General features: G+C 46.3%; 1 protein-coding gene across 7 annotated transcripts in view; it reads left to right on the plus strand.

The window, feature by feature from the left end:
* Nucleotides 1-7,101, plus strand: part of FBXO38 (F-box protein 38) — a 53,738-nt gene extending 46,637 nt beyond the window's left edge. For 5 of the 7 annotated variants that reach the window (XM_005870436.2, XM_014543059.1, XM_014543062.1 and 2 more), the window contains 5 exons: nucleotides 2,606-2,772; nucleotides 4,028-4,173; nucleotides 4,798-4,901; nucleotides 5,393-5,506; nucleotides 6,260-7,101. In XM_005870436.2, coding sequence (XP_005870498.1) covers nucleotides 2,606-2,772; nucleotides 4,028-4,173; nucleotides 4,798-4,901; nucleotides 5,393-5,506; nucleotides 6,260-6,438 — 710 coding nt within the window. In that variant the 3' untranslated portion in view covers nucleotides 6,439-7,101. The other 2 variants (XM_014543058.1, XM_014543060.1) reach the window with 2 other exon arrangements.
* The last annotated feature ends 15,100 nt before the right edge of the window (nucleotides 7,102-22,201 follow it).

Raw genomic sequence — 22,201 nt, forward strand, 5'->3', positions numbered from 1 at the left:
GGCAAGTGAGGCGGGGAACGTTGGAGTCTGCAGCAAGCAAGCCTCCCTGCTCGCTTCAGTGCCTGGCTGCTGGCTGCCATCTTGGCTGACAGTTAATTTGCATATACTCACTGATTAGCCAATGAAAAGGGTAGCGGTCGTACGCCAATTACCATGTTTCTCTTTTATTAGTGTAGATTGTAAAGAAAATAATTAGGGGCTTTCTTTTCTTTGCACTTCTTCTGTAATACTGGTAGTAAACAGAACAAGAAAATCATTTCTTGTTACCAAACATTTGTCATAAACTAGGAGAATCTTAGAAAGGAGAAATAAAACATTTAAACACTTAACCACTCTCTTGAATTCTAGAAAACACCAGACCTGGGAACCCTAGATTCATTTTCACCCTTAAGAGGTGGTACTTTTCTCTGTTCTAACCAATAAGGTCCTAAAACATCTAATCCTATATAATAAAAGCCTAATATGCTAAGTGTCCTGTCGTCTGGTCAGCCATTCAACCAATCAAAGCGTAATATGCTAATGATATGCCAAGGCTGCTCAATTGCTCGCTGTGACATGCACTGACCACCAGGGGTCAGACAGTTGACCAGTTGTTATGACGTGCACTGACTACCAGGGAGCAGATGCTCTGACCAGTAGGTGAGAGCTGGGGTCCAGCCAATTGGGACTGACTGAGATGGGCCAGACACACCCTGAGCCCTCCCGAGGTCCCTCCCTGGCTGGCCAACCTCCCACATCCCTCCCCAGCCCTGATCGTGCACCAGTGGGGTCCCTCGGCCTGGCCTGCACCCTCTCGCAATCCAGCACCCTTCGGGGGATGTTGGAGAGCCAGTTTCGGCCCGATGGCTGAGCGACCGGTCACTATGATGCACACTGACCACCAAGGGGCAGATGCTCAATGCAGGAGCTGCCCCCTGATGGTCAGTGCACTCCCACATGGGGAGTGCTGCTCAGCCAGAAGCCAAGCTCACAGCTGATGAGCGCAGCAGTGGTGGCAGAAGTCTCTCCCGCCTCCGTGGTAGTCGGATATCCCCCGAGGGCTCCTGGACTGCGAGAGGGCCAGGCTGAGGGACACCCCCCCTCCCCCATCCCGAGCGCATGGATTTCATGCACTGGGCCTCTAGTAAATTATTATCTATTTTAGTGTCCTCCTAAAGTAGAACAGGAGCCCTTTAAAAGCTCAGAAGATCATAACAGCAGGGGAACCCAGCCTAGTTTAAGACAGCAATGCTTGCAGCTTTGCCCTCTGAGGTCTGAGAATCTACCTCTCAACCCTTCTTCTCTGGGGGTTGACTTCTCATTCCTTTTTCTACTGTGAGTGCTCTGAGAATCTGACTGGTTTTCTCTGCACTTGACTCTCCCTGTATCTTTTGTGAACTTAGTGATGGATCACATGACTTTCAGGCTCAGCCTTTTGCCCTTAAACCAAATAGTTCTTCAGCTCCTGGGACAGAGGACCTTAGATAAGTAGCTCAGTCCCTAGACACCAGCTAAGTTATGGGGGCTGAGATGACTAAGTGAGATTAGAACCAACCTAGCCCTCTCTGGGTTTACAGCAGAGGACCATTGAACCCTTATCACCATCTAGTCCTCTTTCTGTCTTTCCTCCTTTCCTGTCTCCTGCCATGTCACAGAAGGAGGAAACAAGTCTGAAAGGCTGGAGACTTGCTCATTGTTCAAACATCAAGTTCATTATAGGGCCAGATTGCTCGGGACAATGATGGCATTTTGGTCAAAGGTGATACAGAAGATGCCCTTAACGAGTTAAGATCAGGCATATCAGCCTTATAGTTTTATAGTATTTTCTCTTGAGTTGGACCAGGTTTAAATCTGGGATAAAATGGAACAGATTGAAATTTGAGATTGGAAAAAGGAAAGAGATTTGTTTTTCAGTGTGGCATACTATTTTATTCCTGTACTGTTGGATACAGTAGCCACCGGCCACATGTGACTGTCAAACACTTGAACTGTGGCTAGTGCTGGAGGAACTGAGTTGTTCATTTTAATTCATTTAAATTTAAATAGCTGCCGGTGGCTAGTGGCAACCACATTGGCCTGTCCAGCTTCAGACCAACATATACAAATATTGCTGGGTCTTTTAAGGTTCTGCTTTTATACCTGCGGTGGGAGTTAAAATCAACTCTTCTCATTTTCTGTGGGTGACTGTAAGGTAATATATGTCAATTATCCCAGGTTTATTTGATCATTACCCATAATATTTTAGAATTTAATATTCCCATCATTCATCTTTTCTGTAAATGTTTCCTGAATAATTCCTATGTTTAGGCAACTCATTCTATGGGTCTTAAGATTCCTTGCCAGTAAACTCTTAGATAGGAAAAGGTACCTTAACATCCCTCTAGCATATATATGGATGACAACCTTCTTTTAAACAGGATGGAATCACATTTTCAGATTATTGTGATAACTGTCAGTTGTACTTTGTGACATGACGTGACCGTTGTTCAAGATGTTTATTACATCTCTGGTATTTTATGCTAAGGAAGTTGGCCAATCCTCCAAAGATGATTCCAAATAGGCTGTACATTGCTCTGTTACTTTGCATAAATTATTTGTAGAGCTTACCATTGTTTTCATTTTGTAGCTACCAGGTGCAGGGTACTGAAGCACTTAAAAGTAGAAAATGCACCACTTGTAAACCGATTTGACTATGCACAATGCAAGAAACTGAACATGGATCAGGTACTAGACCAGATACTACGGATTCCTCCTGAGAGAAACCGCATCATATACCTACGCCCAATGCAGCAGGTACCAAGCTCAGCCCCTTTTTGATGACACATGTATTGCAGTGATATTTTTTCTTAGTCTTCAACCTTTGTGGATTTGGCATGTTCATATGCTCAACCCACAGTGATGATTCTTTAGATTCTACCGAGTTCTTTTAACCTAGCTAGGAGACTTTGCCGATCTTCATTCATGCTTCTCTGCTAGAGTTTTGTGGATTTTTAGGAAGTTCTGTGATGAGGGCAGTTATTACTCAACAAGACTGTTTTCAGACTGCCTGATTCAAATCCTGGTTCACTGACCTGTAGCTGATTACTTAACTTCTGTCTTAGTTCCATCTGTAAAAGTAGAATAAAAACCTAGTTCTTGTGATGGTTAATTTAGACGTGTGAAGTGCTGAGCAGTTGCTGGCATGTAGTAGCAATCATTATTTTCATTATTATGAAGAGTAAACTTTTTATTGTATCTATATGAAATTATGGATGTTAGCTGAACCTATTGGGGTAATCATTTCATAATATTCGTAAACCAAGCCAACATGCTGTGTGCCTGAAATTTATACAGTGATGTGTGTCAATTATTTCTCAATAAAACAGAAAATAAAGTGAGCATTATATGTAAGACGGTGCTCAATGCGTAAAGAAAGCTGAAAGGAATCATTAAACAGTCTTTACAGTCAGTGTCAGAGTCTGGCCCCATAAGAGAGATTTGAACAAACAAACTGCTTGTTGAGTGTCTCTAATATTCTGGGCCTAAAAAAGACACTTCCCTGAAGTCTTTCTGAGAAGGAGGTAGGCGTGAATGTCACTGAGATGGCAGCGTGGGATTTCATAAGGAGAGGTGAGGAAGAGGCGTTCCATGAGAAGAAAGCAATGTGAACACAGGCTGCGAGGGGCAGGCAGCTGGAATAGGCCACAGCCAGTTTGAATAGGGCATCTGGTACTGCACACTCAGTCTATGATGCAATCAGTACTTGAGCCTGTGAAGGACATACTCAGATGTGGGTTCCTGGGATCAGTTACCTAATTCTGGATGCTCTGTTTAATAGGCATTTATTTAACAGAGACATGTAAGTCGCTGAGCTTGCAAGACAGAAGAATTTGCTAAGCCTCACCCCCAGCATGGCAAGCTATGTTCAGGGCTGCATGTGATATTTGATTTTCAAATCAGCCAAAGATTTTAAAATGTAGGTCCCAGGAAAGATTGTCCAAGCTCTAGGAGGTAGAGTTCTCAGGAATTCTGTTCCTGGGCCCACAGTGCACTCTGCTCTCTTACATAGGTGGACACGCTGACGTTGGAGCAGAAGCTGTTTAGTGGCCCCTACCCCTACCACATCTGTATCATCCATGAGTTCAGTAACCCTCCCAATGTGCGGAACAAGGTGCGCATTCGCAGCTGGATGGACACAATAGCAAACATCAATCAGTAAGTAACCCGTGGCCCCCAGCCTCTTCAGTCGTTCCTCTTGCGAGCGAGGGCCATGGAAACAAGTCCTAGTTATTCTTTATTTTAAATGATCTCATGGGGCTTTTAAGGCGCCAAAGCATGAAATGTAATGTGAGAAACTGAGGGAATGAGGACTTACACTAAAAAGCATACATGTGTATCTGCAGTTTTTTATTTTCAAATGTAAAGAAAAATTCCAAGAACAGACTATAAATGAACATTTGACTTCATTTCTTTAACCCTAGGACATGGAAAAAGAGGTCAGATTAAAAACTTAAAACTAATGTTTTACATCATCAGAAAATTAGACTTTTTAGGCATTTGATATATAAACATTAAGCACCACACACAAGATATTTGATTGGAGAATGGTTTCTTTACCTGATAGGATTTTGAAGATAGTGAAGAAAGTTCTTCTGACCTGACTAGATATGTATTCTCTAGTTTGAGTGTATCCTTCTTCCGTTAGGTATTTAATATTTAATTTCTGAGATATTCATTAGAATCTAGGCCTGGCACAATTTTGACAGTTCCTTTCTACCCCACACCTCAACATTATTTCCAGTTTTATAATTTTTGTTTGATTTTTCTTGTTGCCTCTAGAGAGCTCATTAAGTATGAATTCTTCCCCGAAGCCACACGAACTGAAGATGACTTGAAGAAGTACCCCAAGTACCCCTGGGGCCGAGACATCTATACTTTAGAAGGTGAGCAGTTAAATGGCTGGGAAGCTAAAGAGCTGTTAACTAACTGGATGGAGAGACACGCCTAGGGAAGATAGGAATGGGATCCTTACAGTGAGGCAGAATGATGGAGGCTTTGAATGTCTGCAGGTAGCAGGAACCAGGTAAAAGCTGTCTCCCAGACTGAGTCTTTACCATCCCTAAAGTAATCAGAAACTGTGTCCAAACAAAGAGTAGAAGAAAATTGAAACTTCCAACAGTTTGAGAGTTGGAAGTGACTTGAGGGCACCTGTTTCAACGTCTTTATTTTATACATATAGAGAGAAAAATACTGAGGCTTAATGAAAGCAAAGGGTGAGCAAGATCCCATGACCAAGTAGGAGCAAACCAGAACTGGTCCAGTGCTTTTTCAGCCATGAGGGACAAAAGCACATTGATGTTCTGCCTATAGATTGCTGCGTGTTGCCCTGTCGTTGCCTCCACAGCAGTAGCACTGTTCATCTATCTCCTTTCAGGGGTTGTGGATGGCGCTCCGTATTCCATGATTTCTGACTTCCCCTGGTTGAGATCACTACGGGCAGCAGAACCCAACAGCTTCGCCAGATATGATTTCGAAGATGATGAAGAAAGTAATTATGACCTGACTTGATTTGTGTTCGCTGGTTTGAGCGTGTCCTGCTGTGTTAGATACTTACATATTGTTTGAGAGTTGGGAGCAGTGTGGCTGTTAACTCACTTCCTATGTGAATGTTTTAATTTGTGTTGTGTTATTGCTTGGTTCTCTCCCAGCAATAAATAATCTTACGAGGGATCTCTGAAGGTTGGTGGGAAGGATTCCTTCAGACAGATTTTTCTATCTAGATTTTTTTAATTTCCTGTTTATAATGTTGTTACTCCTTATTGTCACTTATATTATTTCAAATGTGTTCCAGGCACACTGACTATTCTTTTGCTACTTATGAGCAGCTCCTTGTTAGGTAGCATGTAGGAACTTAGGATTTAGATGGAGATGTTCAGGAGGGGGAAGAGGGGCTTGAAGGACATTTTGAATGAAGTTCTGGTTGTTAGCACACTAGAATATCTACTTGCAGGATGTTTTCAAAAACTAATTTATGAGTAAATGGGTTTTAAAAGCTCCATGTATGTCTGTGACTGACTTAGTCTCTCTGGGGCATTTCCACCCCAGCCTTTAATCGTGTGTGCTGCCTTAGCATCAAATGGGGCATGTAACTAAGCTGACGGGGACCCAGTCCATGAGCTGTACCTTTCTCAATGGCAGTGCATGACCGGATAGAGGCACATCTCATGGACCAGCTTAATCAAGCGGCTTTCCAAATGCATCTGATAATAATACGTTTCCCCTTTTCTTTCTAATTTCCAAGGCACCATCTATGCTCCTCGAAGGAAAGGGCAGCTGTCAGCAGACATCTGTATGGAGACAATCGGAGAAGAAATTTCAGAGATGCGTCAGATGAAGAAGGGGGTGTTTCAGCGAGTGGTGGCAATTTTTATCCACTACTGTGATGTCAATGGAGAGCCGGTTGAAGATGACTACATTTGACTGGTCCCTCCTATTTCCCTGCTGTTTTGGCAGAGCCAGGGGCCGTACAGCTGCCAGAGAGGCCCCGGGGACTCGGGACTGCGGCTCAGTGTGTTACAGGAAATGTATAAGGAACACTGAAGTTGTATACAAAGATTTGTACATAAGGAGCTATACAAAGACACTTCCCGAGTACCAACTGTATATCATATGTTTATACAGTTTAATTTAAAAGTTCATTTTAATGAAGGCAGATCATTGGAAGGAGTTCATTTTCTTGACTTAGTTTATAAAGTCACTGGCTGAGCCTCCATTTACTATATTCTTCATAATCACTGTCACCCCCTTAAATCTGTGCCTTTTCTTCTCGAGCGAAGCAGTTTGAGTAAATCTGTTGAAGAGTCTTTGTGTCTTGTGTGCTTTTTTTGTGCTACTATTAAGCTGAAACCCTATAGTCAGAGGTGGCTACATGTTTCTGTACAAAATTGTGGTGTTTTTTCTTTCTTGGTATTATAGTTGCCATATTTCTTAAAATCAAGTAAAAAGACTCATGAGTTTATAAAACAACTCAGTTTTGAGAGAGAAATGGGAAAGTTTCCAAAGCATTTCTAGTTATTTATTTCCACATTCAATTGTGTACATGCTTTATCTTGAATATAAAAATAAAAGTTTGCTAAAAACTTTTCTCTTGCCTTGGACCTGACTCCCTCTTTGTCAAGAAGAATAGCAAATTCCATGCAGAGAAGGAATGTGCTTTAAACTGGAGGTGTGGGGGAGAAATCTTAGAAACTTTTCACGGAATCATGTACTGTATAATGATGTTCCAGTCCCAGCGAGCCACGTGTGCACTGGTGGTCCCATAAGGTTATAATGGAGCTAAAACATTCCTGTCCCCTGGTGATGTCAGCCATCTGGTAAAATCTTAGCCCAACACGTTACCGCAGTGTAAGCCCTGACTACAGAGACATCCATCTCAAAGATGTCTGAACGGGATGAGGTCTAGGAGCCAGGCCGCATCCCCCCTCTGAAGTGCCTTTGTTTTTGAGATCTTGATTGACCAGTAACTGATTTTTGTCTTCCCACACTGTATATTCCTGCTCTTACAGTTTAAATTCACCATAAAGAATGAGCCCTTGAAACCCTGGGCCCCCACCCTCCAGCCCAATTAAAGCAGAACCCCAGCCCCTTGCTCTTTCCACCCTTGGACTTGCCATGTGGCCCCAAGTGTGCTGTGTGATTTCCAGGTCAAGTTCACTTGATGGTTATTGCCGAGGGCCCTCTTGCAATCAGAACAACCACAAGGGCCGGTCCAACCACAACACTGGTTACTGATAGGCTGAAACCTGCACAAAACAATTGTGTGGTGATGCTGGTGTAAACAACCCTGGGCTGCCAGTCTAGGAAAATCTAGTCCGTACAGTTGCAGTAGTAGGGCTGTACCACCTGGATTTGTGTAAGTGCACTCTGATGTTTGCACAGTGACAATTGCCAGATGATGCATTTCTCAGAACATAAGCCCCTCGTTAAGTGGTGCGTGACTAGAATATGTAATTATGGTCTATACTAGAGGCCCAGTATTCATGCACTCGGGAGTGGGCCTAAGCCGTCTGTCGGACATCCTTAGCGCTGCCCTGGAGGCTGGAGAGGCTCCTGCCACCTCTGCTGCACTCACTAGCCATGAGCCCGGCTTCTGGCTGAGCGCACTGACCAACTGACCACCAGGGGGCAGCTTCTGCATTGAGCGGGATCTGGCCAAAACGGGCTCTCTGACATCCCCCGAGGGGTCCCAGATTGCGAGAGGGCACAGGCCAGGCCGAGGGACCCCACCGGTGCATGCTCACCAGGCCAGGGAGGGTAGGAGATTGGCCAGCTGGGGAGGGACCGCAGGAGGGCTCCAGGGCATGTCCGGCCCATCTCGCTCAGTGGCTGGACCCCAGCAGCAAGCTAACCTACCAGTCAGAGTTCCCCCTGGTGGTCAGTGCATGTCACAGCAAGTGGTTGAGCGGCCTTAGCATATCATTAGCATATTGCACTTTGGTTGGTTGAACGGCCGACCAGACGACCAGACACTTAACATATCAGGCTTTTGTTATATAGGATGAGGGGTAAGGGCCCTGAGAGCTTATGTAGTCCAACCCCCTCATTTACAGGCGATAACTGAAGGCCAGGGAGGGGAAAGCTCACCGATGGTCAGGAGCTGGGTAAGGCCAGGTAGCACAAGAATCTAAGTGCCTGACTCCCAGGGGCTGCCTTTATCTCAATGTCCACAGAAATGTAGGGTGCCAGCAAGTTTTCCTAACACTAAATAGTGTGAATGATAATCAGTGTCTTTCTGCAAAAGTCTTTTCCAAGGCTTTTAAAATTCTTCCTATTACATTAGGAAGGATGTTAGGCACTGCATTCCGTCATCTCTTTAGTACCTTGCTTTTAACTCAGCTAACCTTCCTTTTAACTAAGAGTGTGTTCCATTCTCCAGGTTAGAACGGTGATCAGTAAAAAACTGGAAAAAATATAGAACATTCTAGATGCTTCAAAATAATACAAACCCCCAACCTTCATTTTAAGATTAAATCCAAACCTCATTTTTCACTGTCCCCAAATAATCTAACTCAGCAATTTTCAACTATTTTCCCTCTCATGGAACACATATACTACTAAATTCTGTGGCATACCAAAAAAATATATTTTTGCAGATCTGACCCCAAAAAAGGTATACTTTGGGTTCATTCATACGGGACAGCTATTGTTGTGTTGGCTCTTGTCATTTTTTTAACTTGACAATTTAAGGGAAAAGAGGTCCAAGACCCTGACTAAATAGTCAGATATTGCATGTTTTAAAAAAAATATTTTTATATGTTTTTATTTCAGAGAGAAGAAGGGAGAGGGAGAGAGAGATAGAAAGATCAATGATAAGAGAATCATTGATCAGCTGCTTCCTGCACGCCACGAGGGATCGAGCCTGCAACCTGGGCATGTGCCCAGACAGGGAATCAAGCACGACCTCCTGTTTCTTGGGTCAGTGCTCAACCACTGTGTGAAAATCGCGGATCTAACTAATGCTTAGAGGAGCCACTAGAGGTCGCTGCTTTCTAACTTTTGTTGATCAGTCTCACTTAATGCACTGTTAGAACAAGTACAGCAGGGGGCGCTGAAGGCATTCTACAGCTGCCCAGACTGGACCAACTAAAAACACCGAATTTGGAAGACACATACTATAGAAGGCTTTTGGTAGATGTCTATGGAATGAATGGCTAGATAGTGATTGCCTAACAGCAGGATCAGCACACTTTTTCTGTAGAGAGCCAGATAGTAAATATTTTTATCTCAGTTGTGACAACTGCTCAACTCAGCTCTTGTGGTGTGAAAGCAGCCATAGAGGATCCATCAACAAATGGGTGTGGTTGTGTTACAACAAAACTTTATTTATGGACACAAATTTGAACTGCACATAATTTTCACACATCACAAAATACTTTTTGATTTGTTTCCAACCACTTAAAAAAAGTAAAAGCCATCTTTCGTTTACAGACTGGAGGATTTGCCGACATCAGAGAACCAAGTCATCCTGCATCCTTTAAGGATGTGGAGCTGGCACATTTTTAAAAGGCCTTAGGGCAGTGGTTCTCAACCTTCTGGCCCTTTAAATACAGTTCCTCATGTTGTGACCCAACCATAGAATTATTTTCGTTGCTACTTCATAACCGTAATGTTGCTACTGTTATGAATCGTAATGTAAATATCTGATATGCAGGATGGTCTTAGGCGACCCCTGTGAAAGGGTCGTTCGACCGCCAAAGGGGTTGCGACCCACAGGTTGAGAACCGCTGCCTTAGGGAATGTTTCATGGATGGATTCATGAATTAATGTGAATGTTAGAGAAAGAATCAGGTTTCTCTCACAGTGTGGCCAGGTGTGTGAGTTGTAATAATTTCTCTAATTAAGAGCAGGTACCACAGTTCTTACAGGGACTCCGCATTTGGATTCAGAAGGCCTGGGTTCAGATTCTGATACCCTCAACTGACTGCTGGGTGACTTGGAGATGGTCACAAGCCTGACTCTGGAGCCTCAGTGTCCTCACCTGTAAAATGGCTAACGGTGAATAGGTAATATGCCCACTGCACAGGGCAGTCACGAAGGCCCGAGAGCTGTCAGCACACTGGAAAGTGTGACGGGTGAAGGTGGTATCGCTCCATGGTCACCCCCTTTATTAGAAAGGTTTTCTGTTTTTCTAGTCTTTCCATAACCTTCGGTTCCTTTGACCATATACCAGGATGGTAGGAAGCAGAGAGAACTGGTGAGGCCATTAAGAGGAAATGATGATACTACGAAAGCATGCTTAAAAGCATTTACCAAGTGCTTCTATACATCCTCATACTAACACTTCAAAATATGTCTGGCTAATATGGCCTCCACTTTATTGTTGGGGAAATTAGGGTTGAGCGGGTTAAAAATCTGGCTCAAAAACTCAAAAATAGGAAGCGGTGGAAGCAGGAAGTGGCAGTCTGACCCCAAAGGCTGTGCAACTTGAGCAAATTGTCCCAGCCCCTCAAAGGGAGGGAGGAGGCCCGGGAGCCATATAAGGGCCGCCCTCCCCTCAGCGAAGCTGCCAAGTCGGAGTTGCTGCTGCCTCTTAAGCTTGAAACCACCCAGCTGACCTTCCGATGGTCAGCACAGGCCCAGAAAGAGGCAGCGGCTGCTCTCCTGATGCCTCCAGTGCCCTCTCAGACACGGGGTACAGCTACAACATGAGCGACAACACTGCAATCTACACAACGTCTATCCCATTAAGCTCACACAGGGCATAAAGAGAATGAAGATTCACGTGTTGATGTGAAATGATGTTGAAAAAGGCAATTTGCAGAGTATTTAATACAGTCTCATCTTATTTCTATAGAAGAACAAAACAAAACCTTATACTTTTATGTGTCCATTTCTACCCGTCTATGTGCACTGACACATTCTTGAATGATATAAGCCAGCAGTAACAGCAATTACTTTTGGAGTCAAAGGGTATTTTATTGTATTTATATTATTAGAAACTTTTGTAATGAGAATGGACTGCAGAAACACATTATGTGTATAACCCCTCATTGACATAGCCCCCAAATATAGAATTTGCATATTTAGAAATGAAATACATTTAAAGTAGAGGAGGAAGGGAACACTGTTAGACTGGAGTGACCGGCAGTGTTCCAGTCTTGACTTCTGTCCCATATATGCTCTGTGTCCTTGGGCAAATCACCGTTCCTGCAAAGTCTGTTTCCTCTTCTATGAAATAAAGTCAATAATCGACCCACCCAAGCTGCTGTGCGAGGCTCAGAGAGCTTGGGTAGGTACGGAGACCGCCGAGTGCCTGTGATACCGCTGTAATTAGCTAGTTGTAAATAACGGGAAAGCAGCAAAGGGAAGACCAGACATTCTAGGCATGTCATCTGGGCAGCTTCACCAGGAAGCTGCAATTTCTCACTCCCCAGGGAACCACCAATCCATTCCCCAAAGATCAGTGGGGGGAAGGGGCCCAACAAAGGGGAGATAGACGCATGGTCAGTGAAGTTGGGGTGACTGGGAAAGGTGCCTGTCAGTCAAACCTGGGGACAGAGATCATTAGCCAGATTGGGTGGCCACTATACACCCTCAAACATTTGGGAAAACATAATCCCCTAAACAAAGGAATTTGTTCTCTTGCTCTTGCCCAGATGGCCATTGGACGAACACAATGGACGAATGGACTGCAGCTGGGAACACAAACGGAACTGGCCTAGGGGTGAACTGGACCGTTCCATGCTGGACACTGGCTTTGATCTTAGCTCTGCTGAAGCCCCAGCTACACGTCTTCCTTAGCGGGACAAAGGGAAACGGGACCCTGGAAACTCAGGGGTTTGATTCCACAGAAATAAAGCTTCTACAGTATCTCCTCCTCCCATGCGAGTCTCAGAAAATTCTTTTTCTCCGGATACCAAAGGCCACAGGTGGGGGCAAGAACCCCTTCCCATTGGTAACGCCTGCAGTGTGAGCTGATGTCCCCCAAGGGTGCAGGTTCTAGCTGCAAATGTGGGGCATCAAAGTGCCTTGCACTGGGGCTCAGCAGCCCGGTGATGGTCTGAAACACACAGACCGATGCTCTCCCTTGGCTCACACATCTGGTCCTGGGGATTCGCTGCTGGTTGTCCGTGACTTCAGGCTCCTGAAAAGGCTGAGGAAGATCCATGTGGAAGGGCCTCTCCCGCTGACCAGTCATTACCTGCATCCCTCCATTGTTCAAAGATGGAGACTGAGGCTCAGAGAGCAGGAGGGTGCAGAGACAGCAACAGAGCCAGTGAGAGGCCGTTTCCCACGGGAGGAGGCATGGCCCCGGTGCTCTCCAGGGGCCAAGCTGCTGCAGAAGGGAAATGCTCAGGCAACAAGGGATGAGGGAGGCGGCCACACCCCGCTTGTTCGCTGCTCTCTGCCAGCTTTGGGGCTGACGTGAATGTGGATTAAATTGATCCCCACAATGAGCAGTGTTGCACATGTTGTGGGCTCAGGGCTCGAGCATCAGACTGCCTGCCGACCCATTCACGTCCACACTCCCCAGGTCTGTTTCCCTCAGCTGAGGTTTGCTCGTCTGTGATGCAGGGGCAATTCTGGTGCTTATCTTATAAGGATTTCATGGGGATTGAATGGGATAATCCACGTAACGCACTTACCACAGCGCCTAGCAGAAAGGAGCTCATTGATTGTTGGCTGCCCTCTCTATTGCTACATTATTATTTTTCTTATCAACTAAGATATATTCTCGGTGAGCCAAAAAAGGGGAGAGGGAAAGGAGAAACGTAATCTAAATCAAATATAGCAGTAGTTAAAAACAAAAGGTGAACTTCCCTTGTATGTTTCCAAAACTGTGGAATGGAGCTTGCAATCACATCACATTAACTCATAAAGTTTGGAAGTTCATCTCTGGTACCTTCTCTTTCAGCCCTTCCTTGCTTAAAGGGCCCTTCCTCGGAGGTGGGGGCCCCTAACAGCTCTCGGACACTCGCTCGTCATCCTTTTAAAAACACAAAAGCCTTGGGCAAGCGGAGGGTTGGCTTCTCATTAGAACGTCATAACCTTGTTTTGTTGTCATCTATTTAGCTCCATGGCTGCTTTCTACTTATGGCAAGTAATACTGATTTTCTATTTGGGGTACCGATATAATGTTTCTCCCTAAAATAAACTTATGTAAGTGAAACCCTGAAGTGATTTAAATAAAAATATTACGTAAATAACAGTGCTGGCAGGATACATATTTGGTGATGCTCATTGGAACAGTCACGATACTCCTACCAGCTCTGAGGTTTGCTCCATTTTGGGACAAGTGAGGCAAGTGCAGAAAATGACACGATGTCCCAATCTCAGGCCTTCAGATCTACCCCGATTTGTTTAAATTCAAACCAAATATTCAGCCTCGGTGTTCTAGGCTGGATGGAAGAGAGCCGCAAACGATGGCTAGAAGAGGTCAATGCATTCGCCTTTTTTCCCTCTAGACCAGCTGCCACAGGAAGGACTGTGACCAGAGAAAAGCTGAGTCACAGAGAGAGAGACACTACACCAAAGAGGAAACGGGTGGGTAGACAGCACAGCACCAGGGAGACATGACTGTTGTTGTGAAGACAATATTAGAGGCAATTTGGTTACAGCCTCTCCGGGTCCCTCCCCGAAGCCCACCTCCACCCCCAGCCAGACAGCAATTTTCTCAGGAAAGGGCAAGTTAGCAGCATGAAGAGGACCTGTTGGTGAGATGAGGTGAAATCACAGGAAGAATGGGTTTTTCTACACACACATCCTTGGGTGTCCGTTGAAGTTGGTTTTTCTCTCTTTGCTTTCTAGCTGCAGATCCTGAGCTGGCCGGGGGGCTGCAGGGCCTCTGCCGGGACAGCCCTGCAGGCTGGACGTCAGCTTGAGGAGCAGCGCAGGTGGACCCCTTCCTCCCAGGCATCAGGCAGTCTGGCTGCAGCATCCATCACCCAGGGGTTGTCAAGGCCAATCCCCTCCTCACGGGAGCATCGCTTCTTGACAGTGCAGGCTGCCTGGGAAATGGTGGCCTCCTCAGAGAAGAGGGCAAGATGCAGGCCTCCTCCTCCCTTGGATAGGCTCGAAGGCTCCTCCTTCCACGCACATGCTCTATGACCTGATTCCCAGGAGCCAGCGAGTGAAGTAATGCCAGGCTAGCAGCTGTCTGGGCAGAACAAGTCTGGTCCTGTCCTGGGAACCACCAATGTGGGCCTTTGGTCCAAGGAGACAATAAAGTTTGCGTATGAGTCCACCTCTGCAAAGGAGACCGTCTTCTTGGCAATGACAAAGGCTCCTATACCCACAATTGCTGTTCTTTCCCTGGTCAGGGGTGTATGTGACCTCTGCAGACACCAATCATGGACTGGCTCACAGAAACGTATCCAGAGTGTCCAGAAGCTATGACCAGTGACATGGTAAGATCTAATTTCCCGCCTATATTGTAATCTGTGGACCCCTGTTGCATCCAGGTTGCCCTTTAAGATGGTAGATCTGCCACTGAGAAATGATATCTCTATATATAAAAGCCTGAGTGACTGAATGACCGAACATCCAGTTGCTATGACATGCACTGACCACCAGGGGGCAGACCCTCAATGCAGGAGCTTCCCCCTGGTGGTCAGTGCACTGCCACAATGGGAGTGCCACACAGCTGACCAACCTGTCCCGGTGGCCCACCAGCTCGGTGGCAGCCACTCACTCTCTCAGTAGTTCTGCAGGTACAAAATCCAGAGAACGGGCCAGGCACCAATGGACCAGCGCCACCAGCATGATTCCGACAGCCCCGACAGCCTCCTAGAAGTTGGCCTTGGGCACTGTGGCCACTTCCCCTCCCTAGATGCTCCGCAAGGAAGAAATGATATAAAAGCGGCTGCCAGGTGGCTCCCAACAACTGACGCGAACGTCAGCAGGACGGATCCAAATCCTGGGCCAGCAAGGGCATCCCACTGCCCGCCTGGAGGACCGATTGTGTCCCCCTGCGCCCCCGCCCCCAGGACAGGTGCCAGATGCAGGGCTCAGCTGGCAAGTGCCACTGCTGCTGTGGTGTGAGCCTCTCCTGATCAGGACTGACTGGGCGCGAGCCCGCGCAGGCGCAGCAGGGCCGGGATGAGCGGAGCGGCAGGTGGCATTGGACTGCCAGTTTCAGCCCAATCCCCGCAGGCCATGCTGAGGGACCCACCTGTGCACGAATTCGTGCTCAGGGGCCTCTAGTGTTACATACATAAACATGCTTGCTAAGCTCCTGGGGAAAGAAGCATTTCGCAGGGAAGAAATCCAATTGTATTTATGTATCTGTGTGTGCCCACAGGCATTTAATAGTAGATCCTACCGACTTCAGGGTGATAAACAAAGTTTACCAGTTGCCTCGAAGCACTAAACCTATTCCTCCTCACTGTGAGCTGGTTCTTGTGAGCGCTGTCTTAGTCGTTCCCTAAGAAGTTCTTTGTGAATCAAGGAGAGCAGAAACCACATTCAGAGAGCACGTGGAGAACTATGGACCCCCAATTTCACGCATCTCTGCCTTTTACCATTAAAAAAAGTGAAGAAAGGAAAGCAACTCTGAGGAGGCTTATTAATCCTCAGCATGGGGAGGGTCCCCTTGGTGGGTGACCAACTGGCCCAGTTTGCCGGTTACTAATGAGTTTCTTGGGATGTGGGACCTTCAGTGCTAAAACCAGAGTGGCTGGTCACCCTAGTCCTATGTGGAGTCTGACCATCCTTCTTACCATTTCTGGGACAGAGAGAAAAGGGGGAGGTAATGGATTGTGCCCTCACGGGTGAAATAGGGGATAAGGAGGCAATGTGGCTTCTGAGATCACTCAGGAAAGGAAGCAGGATAAACAGACCAGGTGGAAGGCCAAGGGGAGCTGGCGAGGTTAGAAAGGTCTGTCGCATCTTTGCCTTGTGGGGTGTTATCATATATGTACCCCACCATCACCCACAATGGCTGTTCAATGGGCTCCTATAAGGACCAACAAGCAATCCTTTCGATAGGGTTTTTATCAGCAATCACAAGAAAGGCAACTGAGCCTCAACCTGGGGGCATAATTCACCCCAAGATAAGGTAATTTGGTGGTAACTTTGACATCAGGGAAGCTTCTACGTAGGAGCATGGAGAAAGGTAGATGCTGGTGAAAGATGTAGAAAAGCGGTAGCACAGGAGCTTCACAGGCAGGGGCCAATGAGGTTCCTAGAAAGCAAGTTGGTCTGGGGCTCTGTCTTTGCCAAAAGAGCCAATTGTTCTGACAGAGACCAGGCACTGACTCAGCACAGGGCCCCGAAAGCCACTCAACTGATTACAGCAACTGAGTGTTGTTCCCCAAATCGGAGTGGTAGGACCATTCTCAACTGAAGTTCTGGGTAAAGGCGCAGGCCCTTTTTGCATTGTCATGGAAGGGAAGTGAATCAGGATTCATTCCAAATGACCTCAAAGCCAGTATGCCAAGGAGAGAATGCCACCTTTAAACAGATGCGCACATAGAGCTGGTAATAGATCTGAAACCAAATTCTAAGCAGAGTTCCCAGAGTCTATACCCCTCAAAATATGACGAGAAAAAAAATGCTCATGTCTATAAACCAAAACATATTGATGCTTCTCTTGTCAGCACTTCGGTGCTTCTGGACGAACCTCTTGGCATTGCCATCAACCTAATTTTGTTAAAAGGGCCTTGATGAATTCATCCACCAAAGCATGTCCAGAAGCAGATGGCCAGCATGGAGAGAAAACTGGAGCTGTCGAGTGTAGGAAGAATTAAAAGGGTGAGTGGGTGGCAGATCACTGCCTCCTAACAGCTAAGGGTTCTTAAGAGGAAGAGGTGGCCAACTGCATGGCCCCATGGGAACAGTGATAGAGTCGAGAGCTCTCTAAAAGAACTTCCTTTAATTAGAGCTTCCCTACAGCAAAAGGGACTGCATTAGGAGGTAGTGAGCTCCTGTCCCTGGAGGTGTGCAAGCAGAGATTGACCAACTTCCAGGGATGCTGTGAAGGATGCTACTCCTGCGTTGGGTGGGAGGCTGGATCTGACGACGCTTGAAGTCCCTTCTCAACTCTGTGATCCTCCACGTTCTGGTCTCAGGGCCTGTCCGACACGGACGGTCCTCCATGACCTTCCCTGGGCCCTGGGCCCCCTTTTTCATACCTCACTGGTGGTGATGAGGGTCAGGAGAGGTGCCAGGGTGTCCTGTTCATGCAGACACAAATGGGAATGAATGGCTTAGCTGTGAGCCAGGTCCTCAATCAGAAGCATGATTCCAGGGATTCTGGGTCAGTGTGTATGGGCAGTTTCTCGAGTTCCTGGTGATGCCCGCTGTGCAGAACTGTGTACCTTGGGAGGAAGGAAAGCAAGCATGAGAACTCAATAGGCCCCTTTCAAATGCACCGAGGAGAGCACTCCCACCAATCCTCATTTCCTTTCTACTGCTCGCTTCTGAGAGCATGCTGTCTGCGGGGGCGCTGAATACGAGGCAGGGGTACTTCCTCAAAATAAGGTCCAAAGAAATGCATCCACATTGCTCATTTTAAAGGTGAGGGACAGAAGACCTGGAGAGAATAACAGTGTTACTCAGACACTGAGTGGCAGAGCTGGGAATAGGCCCCAGATTCTTTCCTCCCTGCAAAGCCTGGGGCTCTCGTGTTACTCACCGAAATGGACCCTATGCACCCCCTCAAGCTCTACCGGCACATCTCTGCCAGGGACTGTTCCGGATTCAGCAACATCCAAGTGCTGACTGAGATCCTAAACCACTCAGAGCCTGAAAGACAATGTAACTGCATTTGTTCCTTTCGGGGACATTTGGAAGAGCACATCCATTAGATGAACCAAACAGCAGGTTGAGTGCCAGCATCGCAGTGAAACTGACTTCTTGACAAGTGTTTACTATTTTTCCACAATATCACATGGCTGCACTCAATATGCTAATTGCATTTAAATCAGCTTCAATTGCATGCAAGTCTTGTCACCAGTAACCCAGATTCCAGCCTCTGGCAGTCATTGTTATGAAATTTCTAGAGAGTTTAGGAGCACCATCCCCACTCATTTCCTGAGACCAATTCAGTAAAACACACACACACACACACACACACACACACACACCAGTTTGTTATTTGGCATTATATGTTGACAACCAACTTGATGGTTTATCATGAGTTACAGTAATGCTTTGCTTTGAATTATATTGATTGCTTGTATGTACCAGGGACTGTACTAAGCCTTCTCCATGCATTACCTTATATTTAATCTCACAAAAGCCCTATGAGATAGTATGATGTTCATTTTTAAGTTAAGCAAAATGACACAGCTTCAGTGACTCTCCCAAAGGAATACTGGTAATATGTGAAGATACAGCCTATCAAACCTGGTCTAGCTGGTGCAGCACCCATATGCTTACCTGGTTCTCACATAGCCCATGGGCCAGTGTAAATTAGAACAGTGAGTCTCAACAGGAGCACCGAATAGGCATTTTTGGTTGTCATGGCAGGAGCGGTGCTATTGGCATCTAGTGGGTAGAGACCAGGGATGCTGCCAAATATTGTCCAATACACGGTACAGTCTTCCAGAACAAAGACTTAACTGGACCAAAATATCAACAGTGCCAAGACAAAGAAACCTTGATATAGACCGAGTTCCCAGACCAGGCTCTATCAGCTACCATCTTGGAGATGTTTGCAAGTTCTGTAACCTCCCCACATGTCACCTCCCTCCCCTGTAACTGAGGGTGCTGGTGCCTGCATCATAGCACCAGCGTCTGGATGAAAGAATGCAATGCATGGAAACAGCAGCACAGGCTCTGGCACAGAGAATTCCAATACACTGAGACCCAAATTATCCTCCTCATTTAGCTATGAGAATATAAAAATGATGATAATAATATATGGATAGCAGTTTATTATTTTAAAATATTTTTCTCCTTTATTTCCTTGATAGGTAAAATCTAAAAGGACTCAAGATATGAAAGACTACCAGATGTTGTCTTCCTTTCTGATCAAAGTCCCAAGCCCTGGTTTGGCAAGCAGGCATGCTGAAGCAGGACGAATTGATTTTTCCATACATGCCTCCTGCAGGCCAGCCAAGGCCCGCAATTATCGGGAGGAGAGAGTGAGGCTCAGGGCAGCTGAGGGAGTACTTAAGCATTACGGTAAGTGAGTGGCAGAGCCTGGCCAGGAGCACAGGCAGACTCCTGCCCATTGCTCTTACCCCTGAGCAGCATCGTTAATGACTTAAGTCCAGGCGTTCAAAAAAGGGCTTCGAACCTAACACCCCATGAAATGGGACTGCACTCCTGAGGTACAGGGATATCCCTGACGTGAATACTTGTGCAGGAGAAACTTAATGATAATAATGAGAAATACACAGCTCCATTTATTGTGAAGTGAGGATGTGTGTTGGTAACAGTTTTAGTAATTACATATATGATTTCATTTATATCATTCATTTTCCACAACCCTGAGTGCTAGCTGCTATACTTAGATCTACTTTACCGATGAGAAAACTGAGGCTCAGAGAGGTTAAGCAATTAATGGTAGGTCACAGTCTCCATGATGCCCACACTCTTAACTTCAAAACACACTCCTGAACCTGGCCAATAAGTCAGCTTCAGTAGAAATCAATGGCACTTTCTCCTTCACTGTGTTCACATAAAGAGAGTGTCCTAGTTGAGGAACCAAACTGCTATTACTGATCGTAGAAGATGTGCTGCCAGGGAACGCAGGCACAACTCGACAGCAGCCGTTCACACACCTCTTTGAGGGCTCTATTTCTCCTGTGCTAAAGAGTGGGTTGTTCGGGAACAACTAGAAAAGAGTGTGGGACTGGGGTGGGTATTCCAAGTGGAGGTTCTCTTTATCCTGCTGCAGTTGACTGGGGGTGAGCAAACACGTTTTCTAGTGGCCACTTTTGGGCGGGTCCCGTCACCGCGGAAGGCCGAGTGATACCCACAGAATGGAGGGACCAGTGTGAGATTTCCTTGGCAGGACTCGGGTAGAGGGCCTTGTGTCTCAGATGGAGTGTGGCCTGCAGAGGCATTCCCTGGGCTGGGGTAGTCCCCATTCTTCGTGAGATGCATATATTTTTGATTTGGTATTTTCACTTTGACAGTAAATCAACAATTTGAGCGGATTTGGGACCATCTGGATGGCCACCTTATGAAGTCACATCGCCTTGTGCATTCAGGTCGCCTTTGCATTCGGGTGCTCCCTTGATGTTGCAGTGACAGTGGCTAACTTTATGCAGAGTCTCTCTAACTGGGGTGCATGGATGCCACGCGGTCTTCGGGCATATTCATGGGGATCTGCGCATCCCCATTTGAGCAATACTGGGGCAAAGAAAGCACACATTAACAGCGGGCAAACTAATGGCATTCAAATCCTGACTCTACCATTTACTAGTTGTGTGACCTGGTCAAGCAGATTAGTTCCAGGGGACATCATTGCTTTGTTGTGATAATAAAATGAACATCTTTAAGGGACTTCACAAAGGGCTGGATACACAGTGAGAGCAGGAGTCATTACTGTTGAGGAATCCAAGGCTCAGGATACGTGACTTCCTCAGGGTTGAATGGTTAAGTACACAGGCTCTGGAGGCAGAATGCCTGGGTCGACGTCCTGCCTCTGGCATGGACTAGCTCTGTGATTATTCCCGATGTCGTGGGCATTACATGAGATGATGCCCATAAAATGCTTATTTGAATAGTGCCCACCAACAAGTACATACTACATTAATGTTAATTAATACTACTGCTATTTAATGATCCAGGTCAGACTCGAACCCAGCATTTCATTGATGATTCAGTGCAGGACTCCACTCCTTAGTAGTTGGTCCAATGTTTGTTCACTTAGCAATTGATCACGAGGCTGGAAGAAACCTTCAAGATGGCCTTAGAGATGAAGACGTAGCCTCTCCAGGAGGCTGTCATCTGCTCAGAGTGGCAAACGTCTCCTGGCTCTGTCTGGTGTAGGATCTTACATGCAGACCCTAGAGGTGAGGGCGTACCTGGACAGTGTCAGGTCCAGATGAAAGCTCTCTGCTGTTCCCCAAGCAACAGCAAGGCAGGAAGCAGCTTCCCTCTTTGCATTAATTTACTCAAACATGACGGGAACCACATTAGGTTTGGTAATTACCTGAGTCTACAATTCATTCACTGAGCAATCAGTATCACACTTAGAGCAGCCTGCATGCGGTAATTAGTGGCATAGTAATCGCCCCCTCCGCTGCCCAGCTGGGCATTATAAGGAAATGGTTAGACTTTATTTCATATCACACCCTTACGGCAGTGCTCACACGGGGGCTCTTGCAAGGAGGTTTTTAATTATTAAAATATAAGGCACAGGGGTTTAAAGAGACTCAACCCTAAGGAAGAGTTTCATGGAAATTGGAGCCCCACCACCTGGAAATGAGGATCTCACACTGTTTTCCGGATGTTCAGGGAGGAATGAGACTTTCAAGTCCTAGACATGTATGCACTCAGCCACTTATTTATCTAAAACTGTATTTTGAGTGCCGACCACAGTCCAGGCACTGGGCCGTGCCCTGGCGCTATCAGGGCAGCGAGAAAAATCTACGCCATCCCTGTCCTCAGGGACCTCACAGCGGAGTGTGGGAGACTCACAGAGAGACGCCAAAGCACAGCCAGGAGAAGTGTTGGGAAGGAGAGGCATTCGGTGATGCTATGAGAGAATTCACGGGGCATGAGGCCAAGGTGAATGCGTCAGGGTTCTGTGACCAAGGAAGCGATGGAGATGAAAACCGAGAGATGG

Source organism: Myotis brandtii, unplaced genomic scaffold, assembly GCF_000412655.1.
Source record: "Myotis brandtii unplaced genomic scaffold, ASM41265v1 scaffold32, whole genome shotgun sequence".
Classification (NCBI taxonomy): domain Eukaryota; kingdom Metazoa; phylum Chordata; class Mammalia; order Chiroptera; family Vespertilionidae; genus Myotis; species Myotis brandtii.